Raw genomic sequence first — 19,737 nt, forward strand, 5'->3', positions numbered from 1 at the left:
CTGCAAGAACCATGGTCACAGGTAACAATTCAGCATTTTCTTTGAGGGGGAACACCTGCTACAGGACAGTTCAGACACTTGCAGCTTTTCTCAAGAGCATGGAATGTATGAAGGCAAATACTCTGATGCTTGTGGTGAAGAATGCTCCAAACTGTGCACTGTGTTTGACTCTCCTCAAATTTCCTCCTCAATTCCTAAGCCTGTATAGCATAGATCATTTTTATAAGGAGGCCATAAATTCCATGCATTCAGATCTTCTTGTTCATAAAAACAGCAGGAAGATTTAATAACTAAATAGGTGGCCATTCCTTTGTAGAGCTGTAGCTGCGAAACTACATTTTACAGTTTCAGGTCTATACTAGTGTAATTTTAATCCCCTGCATCAATTTAGAAAATGTCCAAGATCTTATAAATGCGTAAGATTTGGGTAGCAGTGAAGGGAGGGCTTACCTTGTGCTGGCTGCAGTGGTTCCTGTTCCAGCTGCTGCCATACGGTTTCTGTCTGCTTCCTACCATTGCAGTAGCATTAACTCAGCTGCAGATGCGTTTGTTTAAAAACAGGCTTCAAATAACCAAGCATTTATGTCCTCCCTGTTTGTAAACCGAGGCTCTCTGTTTTGGTAATAACTTTGGTAATATGTTTGAAATCAACACAAATTCACTTTCAGAAAATAAGCTTTATTTCAGCTCTACCTTCCTAGCAAAGTCTTAGTGTTTTGGATAAAACTCTTTACTAGAAGGAGGAAGGGAAAATTCATTGGTATTCTTCACACCAAGCTGGTAAGAGAAAAGTTAAGCAGCCTCATTTCGTCCTGAAATCAAAAGCTGAAGCCTGGGAATTATTTATGAATTGCTTTCCCCTTAAAGATGGCAAAAATCTTACTGTGTGAGAGTTTGAACTCCATTTACATTTCTGGTTGAGACTTTCAGATAGGCAGTTTGTGTTCAGCCTGTGTAGCCACCCCCAGGGCTGTTTGCAACACAGCAAAAGAGTTGTTGCTTTGTCTGTCAACACTTCTTATCCTGTTCCTCCTTCTGCGCTCTGGAGCGGTTACCAGAAATTCTCGGGTGCTTGTGGTCTGAATATTTCTTCACAACAAATGTGCTGGTGTCGAACAAGGGAGCAGTTAAAGATTTAAAATGTTCATGTTGCTGAAAATTGAACACAAACGTTTTTATTGCATGAAGGAGCAAAAAAGGGACTTCTATGTTCTTCTGAAACTGTGGTGAAATTTATAGAAAACTGGAATGAGCCAGGAATGGATAGAGTTTTAAAAATTGTAACCTGTAACAAATGTCAAAGAAATGGATTTTAGTTAAATCTGGAAAAATGCTAAAGTGGAACGTGAAGAAGTCTTGCACCACAGATAGCTGTTTGCAAGCTCTGTATAAACAGAACTTTAATGTTCACTGGGGAAAGGGCAATAAAAATTGCCCCACAGAAACAAGTGAATTAAGGAGCTTGTAGAGTTGTCTTTGTTGCTGGTAGACAAATGCATTAAGGACACAGTAAATGTTGTAGCAGCACTTCCTAAATGATAAGACTGGAGAGTAGAGTAAGACCACCTTAATTTCCTTTCTTCTCTGCTCTTGAAACACTGTGAGGAAAGAAACGAAGACAAGAAAGGGTTGTGCAAGGTGAACTGTCTTCTGTAAAGTCTCATGTCTGTTAAATCTTACATGGTGAGTGCAGAACGTGTTTTGTCCACACCTTTCAGTCCTCTACTGTTAGCATCTGTAATGTCAAGGGCATTTGTGAGAGGGGACAAGGTCTCATGGTATCTGCTGGTGGCTGTGTAGTTCCTCTCTCATCCCTTGGACCCAGTGCATGGACCTCAGAACAGCAAGTGCTTTGGTGCAGACACCAGTGCTGTAACCTGGCTGGGCACATGAATCTTGCCTGTTGGGTGCTTGTGTTGACAGGCCCTGATGAATGGACTTGTTGAGGAAGAGCTGGTTTACATGTTAAATCAGTAACTTTATTTCCTTGAAATTACTTAAATATTGAAAATGTCTCCGTATGTCTCTTAGAATTGGGTGGGGGTGTCTTGCAGATTTACCTGCAATGGTTCAGAAAGTTTCTGGCAGCATCTTAACTCTGGTCTTTTGTTGGAGCTTTTTGCCATCAGAAGTGGTTCAACAGAAGGGGCTGGACATCAGTGCCCACAAAGCCCCAGCTACTGCTGCCACTGCCCTCCCAAATCCTTCCATCCAGCTCCTTCTCACGTGGTCTTACTCTAGTGTCTGTGCCAATTTTTTTATCGGTAACTTTTTCTGCCATCTCTAAGGGCACAAAGTAAAACCAGGCTCAAAACTGAAATTGTCCATTAGGTTTTGGGAGCTTTTGATGCTCACCGTGTTTCTTTATAGTAGACTACTGCGTTTGCTGTATTTTTTTTTTTGGAACAAAACACACTGCAACTTCCTGTCCCTGTGATAAGAAGGAGGAGGGTCACTGCTTTCAGCTAAAGCCCAGTGTTTGTTACCTGGTTTAGGGAGATCTGGTTAACTGCGTTGCTTAGTTTTAAAAGGAGGAAAACAGATCACTTGATCCGTCAGCAAAGACCACATGACAAGCAGCTGAATGTGATTAGGTGGGTAGGGTGGTTGTGTGGGGCTGGCAGCTTTACATGTCAGTGCGAATTTTAGCGCTGTTATTCTGAACTACACTATTTTGGTTTTATTTTCTTTCTCTGCTGATACCACCTGTAGATGAGAAACAGCTCTTTTTGCATGACTATGGTATTCAAGAGATCTGAACTGTGTCAGGAAACTCGTCACTGAAGTACCTGTGGAAAACTACAGATCCATTTGCAGCTGTTAAGCATAGGTATGTAAATACTTTCTCTTATTTATTTTATTAAATTTATTACATTGTTTTCTTAAGCTGACAGTTGTGTGCCAACTGTTTGTCTGTTAAGAACTCTGAAACAATGTTGCTGTACTTTTGACAAACTGTCTGAAATACTTTGATTTTGAGAGACAGTTCAGCATTACTGCATCCTCATGTTCTAGAGGGAAAAGTAAACAAAACTGGGAAGTCCACTGGCTTATGTAAAACATAGGCTTTGGGTTTAAATGACGAAACTGCAGCAATCTGGTATGTCTTTGGTCATTGCTTTTCAGTAGATTTAAAGACAAACTTGGGTAAGTTTATCAATAAGATTAAAATAATTGACTGCTGTGACCAGTGTCTGGATTCAGTAACCATAAGATGCCCTTTCTGGTCCCAGGTAATCAGCCTACATTTCCTTCTGTGTTAAGTCAAACTTGTTCTATAGTTAGAAGGTGGAATTAGCTGTTTGGTAGTAAAGTATCCTGAGCAAATAACATTTTATAATACAGTATTTTTAAATGTTGTACAGCTTGAGCTTTTTCTCTCTCTATTTATTCCTATGTTCTGATTAACATATAAAGATAAATTATACTAATAAAACAATCCTTTAGAATGGTGGGTTTTTTAACTGGGTTTCGTACCACCGTGCTTCTTCTCATGTATACTAAATACATTGATGATAAAAGGAATAAAAATGATGTGTTACACAGTCTGTTATTTTTAATTAGCAAAAGAAATTGGTCTGCAAGGAACCATGAGAACTCATCTAGTTCATATTCCTTGTTCAATCATATAGTAATGGCTTCAGTCTTAAAATTAATGATGGTAAAGTCAATGTGGGGGTTGGGATGTTATTGCTGTGTTTTGTATCTCCTCTGGAAGAAACTAAAAATGACTAGGTCATTCCTTGCCACTGCAAGCATGAATTTGTAGTCAGCCATTCTTTCTAGCCCATGTGTTTACTGGAGTTTTTCTAATCATGGACCAAGACTCCAGTTTTTATAGACTGTAAATAACCAAGGAGGAGTTGTTCAGAGAACAGAAAGAAGTATTCTCCTTTGCTTCTGTGGCAAAGTCACAAGACTTTCCCAGGGTTTTAATTGATGTCTAGTCTAGAGTATGTTAAGATGATTTTTCTAGTTCTGATCATTACCCCTTGACTTTTTTATGAGAAAGAAATGACAAATTCATAAATGTAGTGAAATATATGTTTTCTTGCTGTTTCTTTATAGACATCCTCAGTGTATGAAAAAGCTTATATAAAATAACTGTGAGGAAGGATTTTTGTAAACATTGATGCTTGATTTAGTGATTTTTTTTTTCTTTGCTGTGTTGGATGGATTGGTTTTCATAGTTGCTTAATTGTAATTTACTGCTAACCATGTACATTTCGAATGTGTGTTACAGAAACAATTTCCAGCACATTTCAGAGTAGAGATTTCTCCTAGCCTAAGTTATTTGAGGATTAAATTTTGATAAGGTTAGGATTCTATTGTGTAGAGCAAAACAGTATTCTAGCAGGTGGCGCTGCCTGCCTTTCCCTCACCATACTCCCAGTGAGTTTCAGTATATTTGCTTTTTTCCAGCATGTCTTTCATTTACAACACTATCTTAAACAAAACACCCTTAGTAATTAAGCCTAGTAAAGACAAACTAAGAATCTAATTCAGTTGGAATTCTTTAAACGAGTCACTAAGAATGGCATCAAAGAGAAATTGTAAAATTTTTTGCCTTTAAAAAAGTAAATTGAAAAAAAGACAACCAACAAAAATTCTGGAACTATACAAAATTTAAAGAATGAACTCAAAAAATCTTAGAAGCAGTTAGTGGAAAACCTGGAACATATCCTGGGATAATGATATAATGAGGAAATCAAGCTCTAGTCAAAGGGAAGCAGAAATAACTTTTTAAGGAGAAAAAGTTAAGAGTAATTTTTCTTTGGTCTAACATGTTTGACTTCATAACTAGGAAATAATACAGCTCCTGCTTCTGAATTTTGTTTGTGTTATAGGGATAAAGTTTCTCTACAGTAATTCCGTTTTGATGCATTATGGTGCAACTGTTGGTATAAACAGAAGCAGAACGATCTTGGTGAGGTGGGAATTCTCTGTGAGCGAGTGGGTTGGTATATATTAGCATAGGCACTGCAGCTGTGCTGATGAGAGCTGGCTGAGATTTTATTTTTTCACATACTGCATTTGTTTGTACTCGAGTCTCATTACTGGATTTTCATTTCCTTCTACAGGAAATATGCAGGGGTTTAAAATCAAACCAAACACTGCAAGCCGAAGTCAGTCTTTTAATAGAAGATGAAACAGCAGCGCCTACTTTAATGAGTCTTTTCAAATAGAAACTCTCGTTGGACAGGACCATTGCATACACCCAGTTTCTTGTGACTTGTGCACAGAAGTGCGTAGCTGAATAGATTCTTTCATACCTACTTAACCTTTATATCCCATTTTTCATTTCAGAGGTTTGCCTTTCTCAGTCATAACGTAGAACATAAAAAATTGCAAATCGTTGTATGAAGTTGGTTTATCAGTTTGTGTCAGATTCTTGGATTCTTCATAAGTATGCAAAGTTTTACACTGCCTGTTAAGTCAATAAAGCACAGTTTGAATCCACTGTGGTATGAAAACTACATATGCATTGCTCTGACATAGTTTTCTGTAGGGAACTTGCACTACTTGGATCAATTAGAGCAGTCTGACTGGCAATTTATTTTCTTAGAATAACTTTGTATGTTTTTTTTTATGGAACTTGGGTTATAGAGGTGGTTGTTCTGCAAACTCACTACTGCTGAGCTGTTTATTAGCTATAGCAGAAACATTCTGAATAATAATTTTAATTGAAGACTTCTGGGAGGAGAGGTAGGAAATTGCCTGTTATTGTAGGTCAGTTAAAGTGAAACTTGAGGACCCTGTATGTCTGCATGAAATGGTTAAGAAAGAGTTCTGCAGGAAGGCATCTACAGCATGAAAAGCTGGCAGCAGCTGCCAAGTTTCAGCCAGGGTGTTACTCTACAGCCGTCTTGGGGCCCTCCCTCAATCCTGGAGAAACTAAAATGAATAGTGTGGGCAAACTGTGGCACTAGACTTGTGGTTCTTTTTGCTTTCCTTGCAGGGCTCGTGCATACCTCCATGACCAACCTTAATGATTCTATGATTATGATTCTATGACAAGAATTAGTGTAAGAAATTCTAATTTGCTGTGTCATTTATCTGAGCAGTCTCTGCTGTATATCAAGATTTAACTATAATTCACGCTGTAATATGGGATTCTGATCAGAGTAGTAAGATAAATAGTGTTGGCAACTCAGGTTGAAAAACAGCAGGCTTTTTGAATAGAAGCTTTGTATTGTCCAGTTCAGCCTGCTTAATTGGTGCTTCTTTTGAATTATCACTTCCCTGAGGCGCTAGAGAAGAAGCTGTGCTAGGATACAAATTGAAGAAAGCATTTTGCCAAAGCGCTGTCTGAATATTTTGGCAGACTGCAGAGCCTCAATAGAAAGCTTGGACAGTGTTAATACATGCTGCAGTTCTGGAGCTGTTCAAGTGGAAGACGTGGTGACTTGTTGAAAGTGTGGGCTTATTTTTCAGTTCTTGCGAAAAAACCCCCAAACCCTGTAGTTTTAGCTGTGCTTTGTTAGAAGAGTTTAAGTGATACTTTTGAGCCACAAGCAGGCTCCAAAATGACTGTGTCTTGCTGTCACAGATCAAGATTTCTGCTTTGCTGTCACACATCATTAACTTCCTGAAGAGAACAGGTCGTGGCCTATTGAATACTGCCTGGCTGTATTTCAGGCAGAAGTGGTATTCTGTTGTGTAAGGGACAAGTTAAATTATGCCCAGAGTATTCTCAGCAAGTTATTTCTAACATTTTTCATAGCATTTATAAAGCATGGAAGTGTTACATATGCTTACTATTTCCAGACATGTTTACTGAAGGATTGTGCCCAGTACTGTCTGAATTGAGCAGATTATTCACGACTGACCCGTCCCTCAGTTTGTTTGAAGTGTCGTGCTGCCAGCCTGCAGTGCTCTGGCTGTCTCCACATTGCAGTGGTTACCAGCATGGTTGGGAGTAGGCCCAGTGAGCTCAGTACCTGCAAGGATGCTTCTGTCAAGATTTTCTGATTTGTAAAATTTGGGAGGGGTGAACGCTAGCTGTGAGCCTCAAGTTTTATCAGTCTGGATATATCCTTCTGTCTCCCCCTGTGTGCACCATTTCCCTGCTTAGCATCTCTGACCGACTCTTGTGCTTCAAGTCCAATCACATTGGATTCAAAATTAAGGAGTAGAAGGAATAACCTTTTCTAGTTACTGGACAGGATTTTTCTCAACTGACAATTTGCCTTGCTTCCCACAGATAACTATAAATTTATTTTGCCCATTCCATTTAAGAAACCCTTCTAATTAAGTATTTCCACAAATAACTACTTATTATTGCTAAGGTAATGCCTGATATTAATAAATAATAGAGATTTTCCAGCTCATTAGAAATGGATATTAATTAGTTGTTCAGTCAGTAACTTTGCTAACTGGTAATTTTTCTGAGGAATAGGATTTTTTCACTGGTGGCTGGAAGTATGATCTGACACATAAGTCCTGCTCCAGAATACCACAGTGCCTTGTGGTTAGCTGTTTTCCTTCGGCAGGTGAAGACAGACTAACTTCTCACGGACTTAAAAATCTTTGCATATTTCAGTGTCATCTAAGTAATAAGAAAACTTTATAACTTCCTGAGGAATTAATAGCCAGAACAAAATGTAAGAAATACTATATACTGTCCCCCCTGTTATTTGTTGTTGAACTGTATCAAGTAACTTGCACCACAAGTAAGGACAGAACACAATATTGTAGAAGAGCAATAATGCTAAAGAATGGTAGCAGCTGCAGAAAAAGTAACTTTTGTTTCATCTTCCAGTCAAAAACTGGAGTTAACAAGGAACAGAGTTTACCCTCTATGAAAAAGAAGAGAAGCAGATATTGCCAATCCAGAGGATGAAAAGGTGGATTAAATTCTGCACTGAAATTCTTTCCTGCCTTGCTCCTTTGTACGCTTGTCCACATCATGTTAGATGAATGACGCAGTTTTATAGTCCCATTTGTATCATATTTGTGTGGGTTTCACTTTTATCTAGCATTGACTAGGAGGTATCTTCAGGTTGTCTGTTGACTGACCTTCTCCATAGACTTTTAATTGACCTAATCATGGTTGTTTATTTTTGCCAGATTATTTCCTCTAATGCAGGATCTGTGTTCTGTCCTTCGTAAGCTTGGCAGTGTGACCTTTTGGAGAATCGTTATCTGTATTCCAGGTATCTGTCCTACAAAACAAGGTAGAAGGCAGCTGAGAACTTTCCTGCCCTGGAGGAGAAAAATATATATATATTTAAAGAAGCTGCAAATATTTATCTCTGGCTATTTACAGGGTATGCTTCAACAGGCTTAAACGAAGAACCTGGCCTGACTAATGTGTATTGTAGCCTACTGAATTGCCCATATAGGCAGAACATAAAATATAAAACTTCCTTTAGCATGAGTACATGCACATTTTGCCTGAGGTGTTGGTTCATTCATATTCTAACTGCATATATGAAATTTCGTCCTTTTTCAGTTTTTAGATTTTTTTACCTTTTCTTATTCCTTTTATTCTGCTTTTTCATGTGCCTGCTTATTCTAGCTGTCTGATGGAGATTTTTGCTATCTCCAGGAAAACCAAGCCATTCCTTAAAGAAATGCTCAGTTCTTATGATCCTGTGTGATTCTTATTATATTCTCCTTTATCTTTCAGTGGCTATCTCTGAGGGCAGAAATAGAAGTGTACTCTTTTTCCTTACCCTTCTGGAGTTGGAAGTGTTGCTGAATGAGCGGGTGGGCAGCTTCTGGAAATTTCCCTCCTTCTCTGAATGCTCTCCAGCTTTGTGGCTGAAATCCTGGTGGCTCCTGTATTGACTGAAAGAGTTGGAAACTGTGTAAATCTATGTAAGACTGTTGTTCATAATTCCTTGATACTGTCAAAAGCAGGTCCAGTGTAGTGATGTCTTACAGATGTTGGGATTAGGCTGTGGGTAAGTTATGAGCTGGGTCCCAGAGCAGTCAGAATTGTCACAGGAAGGATGCTGGGCATCACTCTGAATTTCCTGTTTATAAGTTAGTGAAAAAGCATGGTATGTTAACTTGTGAGGCATTGTGGCTTAATGTGTTTGTTAGAGGAACACTTGAATGGTTGAGGAAGGAGTAAGTAGTATGGAGCTGTTTTTTTTTTGTTTGTTTGGTTGGTTTTTTTTGTTGATTTTTTTGTTGTTTTTGTTTTTTGTTTAATTGTTTTATTTTTCCTAGTCTACTCTGGCATTTATTCACATGGTACAGATGTTTGCTTCACTGCTACAACTTGGAAACAACTTCTGATGAGAGTTCAAAGAGGTAACTTGGAGCCAAAAGCTCTGGTTCACAAGAGGGGGACACCTCCTCTGAGAGAGTTCAACTGTTTTCATCAGATACTGTTGCAAATCTTTGTCTACAGTATTTTCTTATCATGAAGCATGAAATTGTTAGAAACTGATGAGGGAGTAGAGATGGTGCTGTGCTTTTTTCAGAGAAGTTAAAACTGCACAGAGATACTTCCATATGGATGATATTGGAGTATCGCCTTCCACATTTGTGGTTTTATTTTCCATTTTTTCCCCAGTTCCATGCTGCCTTTCATCCTTTATGTAACTGAGCCATTCTTTAAAATTCGGCTTTCTTTTTCTTGGTTTGGTTATACTGAAATGCACATGTAGTTGCAAAACTAACTGATTTTTCCTTTCCTGGCTTCTCCATTCCCAGTTTCTCATGCTCTTCTGGAAACAAAATCCAGAATCTGTTGTTTCCCAGCCCAGCCTGTTGTGCAAGGTTCTCACCTTGTCTGCATACCTGTTGCTTCACTTACCCCTTCTGTGCCCCCTTTCTGGGCAGGATCATGATTTTATGCTTGGCATCTCCCGTTGTAACTCATTCTCAGAGTGCTTTGTATGCCTGTCAATTCTTCTTGCTCTGCAAAATTCTGCAGTCCTAGCAATGCTGACAGCTGACAAAGTGTCCTAGAGCACCTTCAACTGAGATAGAACTGACATCAGCATTTGGAAGGTAAAGCCTTGCAGCCTATTTTCTTGCATGTATTTTTGCAGATTCCTATATGTGTCCTGAGCACTCTTGAAATTACTTAGATCCTTCCAAGAAAGAGACAATCCTTAAACACTGATCCTTCAATTCCTTAGAATTCCTCTATAGTTGAAACAAAAAAAGTCGTAACAGTAAAGTGTCAAGTAAAGCAATTGAGAATAACCAAAAGGTAAATGCTTAGAGCAACTGAATCTCTTTCTCTCATTTGTGAGAGGAAGGGGTATTTTCTGTCTTGTTATTTATGTTACAGAAAAATCCCAGAAGTCACAGAAAGTGTCATTTTGGCCAAAATTAAAGCAAGCCAGGTCATATATTTTCCTAAGAAAAAAATAGTGCAGCTCAGAATATTTCAGTAAAGTGCTTATTTATTAACTCTTGTCCCCCAGGATAGCAGTTACTTGAGTTTATAAAAATTTGTTGTCATAATGTGTTTACATTACAATTGTACATATCTGGCAGCTTTTAGCCAAAGGCACTTCTAAGAAAGTGTCGACTAAGCAGGAACATGATTTAACTCTCTGCCCCTTGTCTTGTCAGAGCTGGCAGGTGTCTGATGGTTTTGCAAGCATTAAGGTGCTACTGAAGCCTTGGAGCAGGGTGAGGCTGTCCGCTAGGCTTCACCCACGCTAGGCAAGAATGTGGTTATCGCTTTGCTGTAGTGTGATGGGAGTGCTGGTACAACAGGATTAGTGAATGTCTTCCTTTGATGTCCAGGTCACTTTCTCAGTGCTTCTGCTGTAACAGATCAGGTGATGTATAAAGCAGCTACTGAAGTTGTTTAAGTCTGTGTAGTGCCCAGGGAGCAGCTTTTTTAGTATGAATTTACCTGCACTTGCAGAATGGTCAGACCTGTAAAAATGCATTGTTACCATGTACTTGTATTCACAGTGTCCACTGAGAGACCTGCAGCATTTTCCTTTTCTGTCTGTGTGGGAGCAGGACTGCTTTTCTCCCAGGGCCCATGTAAACTCTTTAATCATAAGCATACAGGAAGCTGTGAACAGAACTGAACATCTCTGATCCATGTACTCCATCATTAATACATTTTTGTATGAAAACATGTGTTAGGAGCAATGTAATTGTATTTAGATGTGTGGGTGATTTAGCAGATACTTTACATGTGCTCCTGGGTAGGTCATGCACAAATGTCTTCTGAAATGCTGTTTGCCTCCAGGAATAAATGGGACATGTGAACTGAGTAATTGCTTCCCAGCCATGCTGTCAGGCAGCACCCTCCTTAGACATGGAGACATGAGGCACACCTCTTTATCTCTGAGCACCCATCAACATCAACATGAATGCAAACAGGTGACACGTAAGCCTCTTGGCTGTGTACTAAAGAGGTGGTGCTAGAAAAATACGGCTATTGAAGTGCTGTCTCTGGTGTGCCCTAACTATTCCTTTAGCAGAGTTTGGGGTAAGTGGTATACTTTACTTTAAATTGACGTGCGTGAGGACTGTCTCAGATAAAGAGCATGTTTAGATTTCCTGCATTTTACACTGTGTGTGGCTGTACATATTTTTATTTGCAGCTCAATGCTTTTTTTTTTCCGCTTGTGTTTTCATTCATTCATCTCTTCACGCCTTCTTCCTTCTCCTCTCCATAAGCTCCGTAGCAGCAAAGGAGTTGCATGTTTTGTGCAAGGGCTGTTTGTTCAGAAAGCATATTCCATGTCCCTATACTGCACAGGGGAAATCCTGCATGCCAAGCCAATTTCCTTCATTTATTCAGGAACAACCCTGCCATAGTCTTGAATGTTTTATCACACAGTGGGGTTGTGATATTTGTGTTGTGGAGGCAAAAATATGAGCCTGTTAAAGCTGATGCCCATTAATGTGAAAGTACCTTGAACTACGAAATCCACTGAACAAGAGCAGCACTTGCTTTGCAGAGCATCTCTTCTTGGCAAGCTGTGATCTGGACATGCGTGTATGTGGAGGCTCCAGCGTGGCACTCGTACAGGCACAGCTTAAGTGCTGGCTGTGGGGGTCCTGTCAGCAGTGGGAAAGGCCAGTGGAGTTTTCCCAGCACTTGTTCATAGCCCCTGTCCATCAGCATGCTAGGCAAAGTGCAAAGCCAGAGCTGAAGGGGATTCAGGGAGCGGTTTACAAAAGGCAAAACCCTGGAAGGCCTGAAACTGTATCCATCAGTGAATTTTTTCAGCCAAGGAGTTCTTACTCTTAGAAGCAAGATTTGGGAATGATAATTCTAAAATGAATTCAGATTTTTTTTTTATTTTGGTGACCTGATGAATTCTAATTGTATAATCAATTTTCTCTGATTCTTCCTTTTTTATTTCCCACTTTCCTGATACATGAGGTATAAAAATGTGGAAGGAAAGACTGGAAGGCATGAAACTATAAAGCCTTTTAAAAAAAGCAAAGCTGGAAGGAAAAATGAAATGGGTTTTTAGTGAGAGGGCCATGACTCTTAAAAACTCCACAACAGTTTTTGCTATGAATATACTTTGCTGTGAATATATTCTTACTTCTGTTGTGTGGAGCTGGATGTGTCTGGGCGCTAGGACTGCAGGTCTCGGAAGCAGAGGGTGGAGATCACTTTTTAAATATTTGTACAGGGAGGAGGACAAGGCTTGAAACTGCTATGAAAATAGCTCTTTGCATGTCTTCCAGGATAGGTTAACTGTGCAGGGTTTCACAAGAACCACTCCTTGGAGATATTTGAATAATAGATTGACATTATGGGGTGCAGTGAAAGGTGTGTGCATCTGAAAAGCCTAAGGAGAAAATTTCCTTCTCAAGCAAATCCTTTAGAAGGCATTTTTATGCTCTTCCAGTGAAGGGCTCCTGGTCATCGAATCAGTCGTTTGCAAATGGTATTTGTTACCAACCATATGGAGAACTGAGGTTTAAGTGGTCTGAACGATGTAGCGTGTTTGTCCAAACAGATAGTCTACAAATCAGATAAGACACTGGGAATACCTTTAGGTTTTACTTCCCCAATGTCTAACCTTGACCTTTCTGTTTTAGCCAGAGCTTTCACCCAGCTCTGTCCAGTGGAAGGGTGCAAGTAAGAGCTCTAAGTAAGAGCTGTAGCGCCCTTTCTTCCTCCATAAGGTCTTGCACAGGGCGCAAGATAAATTAGCTTTCTTACAAAACAAATTAGCAGTGATGAGGTGACATTATCATTTGTGTCTCTTAATAAAAGATATGTTCTATATACTTAGAACTAGCTAGCAAAATACTGACAAGGCAAATACTTCTGTACAGATGGGATAGCATATTAAAAGACATGAAGCTACCTTGTCTTTGTATGATATGCTGGCCCTAAGACGTGTATTTAAGCCTTTTCAGGCAACAGTTAATTTAAGGGTATTGGAACTGAAAGAACATGTACTTGAATAGAGGGGGAGCTTACACAGCCCTTTCCCCTTGGAGAACATCTGAGGGCAAAAGAAAAGCCATATGAGAGATGGAAGTCTCCATCAAATACAGCCTTTAGTAAAAACCTCCTTGTTTGCTTTTTAAAGTATTTTTCCCTTCTAGTGCATTTCGATGAAAATACCCTTTGTAGAGCTACAAGGTAGACAACCCGATTTTACTTTTTTTTTTTTTTCTTTTTTCCTTCCCCAACAAGGAGGAGGACTTAAAAAATGAAGCAAAAGCCCCCAACCCCCTTTTTCTGGTATGTGTGAGTGTGTCTAATGGATCAGGGCTTTTAATTTCTTCTAAAAATGTTCTTATGTCAGTGTGTGGCTGCCTGTTCAACTTGCTTACTTGAATATGCTGCTCCTCCAGACCTGTGTAGTGGATGCAGGCCTGATGTTGTGGTGTATTTATGTCAAAAACTCCCTGGTAACTATAACTGTGGGGTTTTTTGTTTCAATCTTTTACTCTGTTGCAAAACTTTGTATTAAAACACAACAGTGAAAAGTGAATTAGCTGGCTGTGGCATGGTAGTGAGTGTGAACTCTGTCACCTAAGCCCCCTTTTCTGCAAGGTTTTACTGTCATTGAGGGCGTCATGTAAAATGTGCCTTGGCTGGGGAAGACTTCAAAACTGGAAATGGCAAAAACGTGTCAGATGGTTTCCACTGACTCTTCAGTTGGAGAGTAAATGGGTGTAAATCCGCTCGTTGTCTGCCTTTGATTGTGGGAAGTCCAGTCATGGCTAGGTCGAATAATCACAGCTCTGGCTCGTAACCAAGAGCAGCAGTAACATAAAGTTGGAGCTTTAAAGATAGTTATGGTTTTAGCTTAATGGCGAAGATTGACGCCCACATACTTGTGATACAGAGCTTGTTCCAAACCTCAAGCTGTGAGTTGACATTCAAGAAATGAGTTGGTGTTTTCCCATTGATGCAAACTACTGCAGCGTTTGACTTGAAATGAATAATTTTCTCTAGTTCAAGCTACAAATAGTTCCAAAAATACTTATTTACAGTTGAAACAGCAGATTTTACTCTTTTTTGTATTTTATTTCATCATCAAATATTATTTTTTGTATTTTTTATCTACTTCCCTCCTTCATAAGAGGCAATTTAATGCCAGTTTTATGTTGCTTTTAGAATGCTTATTTTAGGCTTATCTTTTCATGTTCATTTCTTTGAAAACAACATAAGGCAGCTCTCTACTGTTTGTTTTGGGGGAAGAGAGGCTCAGTAGCTACTCAACAGAAAAGTACTAGTGCACTTAAATAATCCTTTCTAGTATACATTAAATTTGCCAGTGATTTTTGTTATACATTCTAGCTGTTACTGCACTTTGGTCAGACTCTATGTAATATGGTTATTTTTTCAAAGGCACAAAAAGGATAGAGAGAAATTTCTTAAATGTGTATGGGCCACAGGAAAATGTGTGTGTTGTTTAATGGCAATTCAGTATCAGGATTTAGTTTAAATGGTTAACTAGCATCATGATAAAAACTTTTAAAACTTTGAAAATCGGTCCTCTAAACAAAACAAACCCCCACAAAAACAACAACAAAATGTTGCTTGGTTATTTTTCTTCCTGATATGAAAAACTTCTTCAAGACTGAAAAATAGCTATTAATAGAAAATTATTGTAATTTTTATTTAAATGTAGTGGGCAGCCTGGGAAAAAAATATTTTTTGCATATGTTAGTAATGTCACAGTGAATGTGAGGTCAGAATTGCACTGCTGGTGCATTTAAGTAGCTTTTGCCAGATTCCTGGCAGATTAAAAACACTCTGCAGTTCATGTTCCAGATACTTTGAATACTTTGATCTTGATTTTTCAGCCTTTCCTGATGAAGTTAAACTTGTGTTGCCTTCTCTTTGTAGTGAGAGAAATGCGATAAAATTAACTATGCATTTATTTCAGTCACAGCTGAATTTGATACTGATAATTGGCATAATTGAGAGTTTAAGGTGAAACCAGTGTAAAAGAGTACAGAACTGGTCCCACTGCTGGATACTTTGTGGTTCAAATAATGATTTGTATTTTAAACATTTGCTGAAAGAAACCTTGGCAGAGTTGTTTACTAACTAAACCTTTTTGCTTTGCTTTCTAAGGTGTCTTCTGAATTTTCACTATGTCTGATGGGGACTATGATTACCTCATAAAATTTCTAGCACTTGGTGATTCTGGAGTAGGAAAGACCAGCCTTCTTTACCAATATACGGATGGCAAATTTAACTCCAAATTTATCACAACGGTGGGCATTGACTTTCGGGAAAAGAGAGTGGTGAGTTTTCACAAACCATGTGCTGCTTTAAAATGGTATCTGTCTTGGTGGTGGCTAGAATCTGTTTTTAAAAAAATCTAACGTGCCAATCCTTATGTGTAGGCATGCAGTCAGTAGTTACTGTGTACTTACTCTTGTGATAAGGAAATTATCTCATTTTACTTGGTTATTTTTGTCATTGTGGGTTGTGCCTCCCCCATTTCCCCCAAAGCTTAAGAAGAGCCGATTGTAAGCAACCACTCATAGTGCTCAGCAAGTGTTGACAAGTGTATCTACTCTGATAATTGTGCACATAGTACCTGGAGTAGCACTTTTTTTTTTTTTTTGTTGAACTCCCTTTGTGAGGAAGGATTGGACTGTAGTAAAAATGTTTTTGCTGTTTGGGTACTGAAATGGCTAGTGAACAAAGACTGCAATGTTATTTTAAAACATGTGAATGAAATGGGATAGCGTGATACATGGAGCTGATCTGGCTTCCTAAACAGTTACCACTACCAGAGAAGAATTGTGAAAAATAAGGTAGTTTAACCCCTGAATTGTTATTAAACAAACCTACTTTTGATATGAAGCTGAGCACTGCGTTATGATAACCAATTGGATCCTGGTCCTTACTGCACGGAAAAATTGAGTTGGCACAAGTTTTTTTTTCATTCTTATGTAGAAGCCTTTCAGTGTAGTCTGATGATTTTCCAAGTGTCCAGAAATCTGAATGGTGTAATGGGCATTGTGCAGACTGGCTTTTGATGGGTGACATGCAGCACAGTAGTAGAAAGAGTAAATATATCTTAATGAAATGTGAAACTGGTCTCTTTAACAAGTTAGTATTCCTTATGTGAGACAGTAAACATGGTGGGTTTACTTGATCAGCCTATTTGATAACTCAGGATAAGATTTAGGTTTCACAACCTGAATAATATAATCCATAAATTCAGCAAGTTTATGTGTCTCTAAAGATATGTTTGTAACTCTGGTGATCTTGGGTACAATGACAGTTGAAAGTAAAGAAGGCCACCTAACATGAAGTGTTCTAAACAGTAAATTAATCTATTTTTAATCTTTCCAAAGCTGAGATGGCCTTATTTATATGTTCATGCTGAGTAAACTCTTCAGCTTTTATTATTACCATCCAATTTCTGCTTTTAAGCTATGATATAAGATCTACCCTCAGCTCTTTCTCAGAAGTCTTTTGGCAGCTGAGATGTCATTATCTTTATGAGTATATTCTGTTTGCTAATGAGGTTCTGTTAGTGGTACAAATATATTGCCAGATTGCATGATACAATTGTTGCTTTCCTATAATTACATTTTAATTTGAACACCATACGAGATAATAGCAAAAAAATAGAAAATCAAAATACTAAAATTAAGCTTGCCTAATGTAACGTAATGGCTGCTTTAAATATCTGTTTGGGGTCCATAGTCTATTGGATACTGTTTGGGTTTTTTACCCTTATTTTTAAATATTCAATTGCATGCAAAATTAAAATGCAATTTATATTACTTTTGTCTTATAAAGCAGAGAGATTGAGTTGTGGTTGAGATCTTTGCATTGGCAATGCCAGTTTTGCTGCATTTAATGACTTTAAATGTCAGTTATTTTGTGTTCTATAGAGGCTGGACTGCTAGCACTCAGTCTTGCAAATTTACCTTTTACAGGTGTATAGACCAAATGGGCCAGATGGCATTGGTGGCAGAGGACAGAGGATACATCTGCAGCTCTGGGATACTGCAGGGCAGGAAAGGTATGTTTCAACCCCCCCACACCTAGCAAGTAAAGCAGTTGTCATCAAGCTAGATGAAAATGGAATTGAGTACGTGAATTCTTGTTATTGATTGTTATAATTTAATTATATGAATCAATAGGAAAGTGTGCTTACTTTAATTTTAACAGTGATGGAAAGTTTCCTATGAATACCCATTAATTTAAAACTGTAATAGTTGCTTTTTGTCTTCTGGAAACTTTCAGTTTATTTTTTCATGGCCAATGCATATAGATGTTTCTAAAGCTTTTCTGTTTTCAGTTTTCCTTAAATTTCTGTAAATATGTTGAGGTCTTGGGAAAGTCAGAGAAGTGAAATCACCTCAAAAGATTATTTTCTATCTGTCTATCAAAAGACTAGCACCCTAGTGGTTGATAGCCTTAAAATCAAGAACTGATGTGCATAGGGTACAAATTTCTGTTCAAAGTTTGAATTTCATTCTTCTTTTAATTTCTGAATCTTGATCAAGTCATGCTTTATAGTAGAAGACTTTATCTAAAGCTCTTGCGCTCAAGTGAAACGTCTCTCACTTCCTTAGGCCTTGAGTAGGCCATAGTAATGTTAGCAATTCTTCTTATCCAGTCCCTACATCAGCAAAACAATATGGTGAATATTTCATTCTAGTTAATTCCGTATTAAATTCCCTCAGTTTTATGACTGTATGCAATTATATTTTCAAAGTAAACTGTCAGATGAGCCAACTAATTTCACTTTGCTTGGTCTAGGTTTCGTAGCTTGACAACGGCTTTCTTCAGAGATGCCATGGGGTTTCTTCTACTCTTTGATCTGACAAATGAGCAAAGCTTTCTGAATGTCAGGAACTGGATAAGTATGGCATTTATTTTTTCTTTTTCCATTGCACCAGTGGGGAGGGGGCTAAGTTTGTAAATATGGAGTCTCACTGAGAAGCAGAACTGAAAATACTGTGTTTTTTATAGCTTTCTCAGTAAAAGAAAGTAAATGTTGCATTCAAAATTGTAATAGTTGCTAGTGGTAGCTTCTAGTGATTACCTGAAATTCAGCTTTGCCTGTTGAACCTGAATCTTAACCTATATAAAAGCAAGCTGAGAGAACATCATATCCCTGGCTCTGGTGGTATTGAGTAATTCAAGTGTGTGGAAAGCCTATGCAAAACTCCATTTTGAGTCACCTGAAGCTCTGTCAGCAGAACTTAATGGCAGGCAAATGTTACTAGGCTGGTGTATCTAGGGGAAGGAGTTCCCAAACAGCATCATCCATCAGGAGAAGGAAGTATATCCTTTCCTCACAGCTCACTGAAGATACCTGGTGAGCGTAACTTCTTAAGCTACAAATACACATCTTCTGTGTTAGCTTTGTCAGTCTTCTGCTTCCCTGGCTTGTTCCCTGGGTACGTGATATTGGATGTCCACCTGTTCTCTGCCTTCTTGGTGCAATAGCAGAAGTCCCGTGAGATAACAGAGAACATAGTTTTGTGTCTTTCAAAGAGTCGTTTTCCTGAAGGACTTCATGTCCCTGAAATGTGGTAGTGTTCTTAGTGAGCTTTATGTGTGACAGTAATTTGTGACCCCTATTCATGTTGTTGCTGTTAGGTCAGCTACAAATGCATGCGTATTGTGAAAACCCTGACATTGTATTATGTGGAAACAAGAGTGATCTGGACGACCAAAGAATGGTGAAAGAAGAAGAGGCTAAGGAACTTGCAGAAAAATACGGGTAACTCACCCCTTCCAGTTATTGTTGTGTTTAAAGCAGAATGAAATGTTTTCTGTAAACTGAAAGGTTATTGTGAGAATAAGCATTTTAGAATGCTTAACTGGCTAGTATATCTTTTTTTTTTTCTGTCAGAGATTAATGATTTTTGCATTGCCTAAAAATTCACACTTAGTATTGCAATAATCTTATACTGGAGATTGGTTAGTCTTCTTTCCTTGGCAGTAAACAAAGTAAATTTTCACAAGCATTCTGGAAAAGAAATAGCATTTAGCTGGAGAGATGGATGAATGATGGGGGTTTGATATTTTGCTCTTGCCTGTGCTGAGGCTTTCTGTGGGGCACAGAAAGCCCAGGTCTCTTACAAAGTGAAATCCAAAAGAGTGTTTGGTGAGGTGATGAGTGTTACGTCAGATTTTAGGGAAAACAAAAATAATACCAAGCAAGGATATCCTGATTTACAAGCTGAATCACTTTACAAAAGTTTGTTGTAGGGTAGCTGTTGTCTCTGGCATGGCCATGGAAACATGCAACCTCAGTTTCTTTGAGAGTCTCAGGACCCATTCACCAGTGTTCAGAGTGATTACAGAATGCTGGTTTCCCACGAAAGAGC

General features: G+C 38.5%; 1 protein-coding gene across 1 annotated transcript in view; it reads left to right on the top strand.

The window, feature by feature from the left end:
• The first annotated feature begins 2,705 nt into the window (after window positions 1-2,705).
• RAB27A (RAB27A, member RAS oncogene family) overlaps window positions 2,706-19,737 on the top strand; it is a 19,338-nt gene continuing 2,306 nt past the window's right edge. Inside the window, exons 1-5 of the mRNA XM_010168071.1 lie at window positions 2,706-2,830; window positions 15,500-15,672; window positions 17,329-17,414; window positions 18,158-18,261; window positions 19,004-19,127. Of these exons, the coding sequence (XP_010166373.1) occupies window positions 15,520-15,672; window positions 17,329-17,414; window positions 18,158-18,261; window positions 19,004-19,127 (467 nt within the window). The 5' untranslated portion in view covers window positions 2,706-2,830; window positions 15,500-15,519. The remainder of the gene's footprint in view (window positions 2,831-15,499; window positions 15,673-17,328; window positions 17,415-18,157; window positions 18,262-19,003; window positions 19,128-19,737) is intronic.

This window comes from Antrostomus carolinensis, unplaced genomic scaffold, assembly GCF_000700745.2.
Source record: "Antrostomus carolinensis isolate BGI_N321 unplaced genomic scaffold, ASM70074v2 scaffold14915, whole genome shotgun sequence".
Taxonomy (NCBI): domain Eukaryota; kingdom Metazoa; phylum Chordata; class Aves; order Caprimulgiformes; family Caprimulgidae; genus Antrostomus; species Antrostomus carolinensis.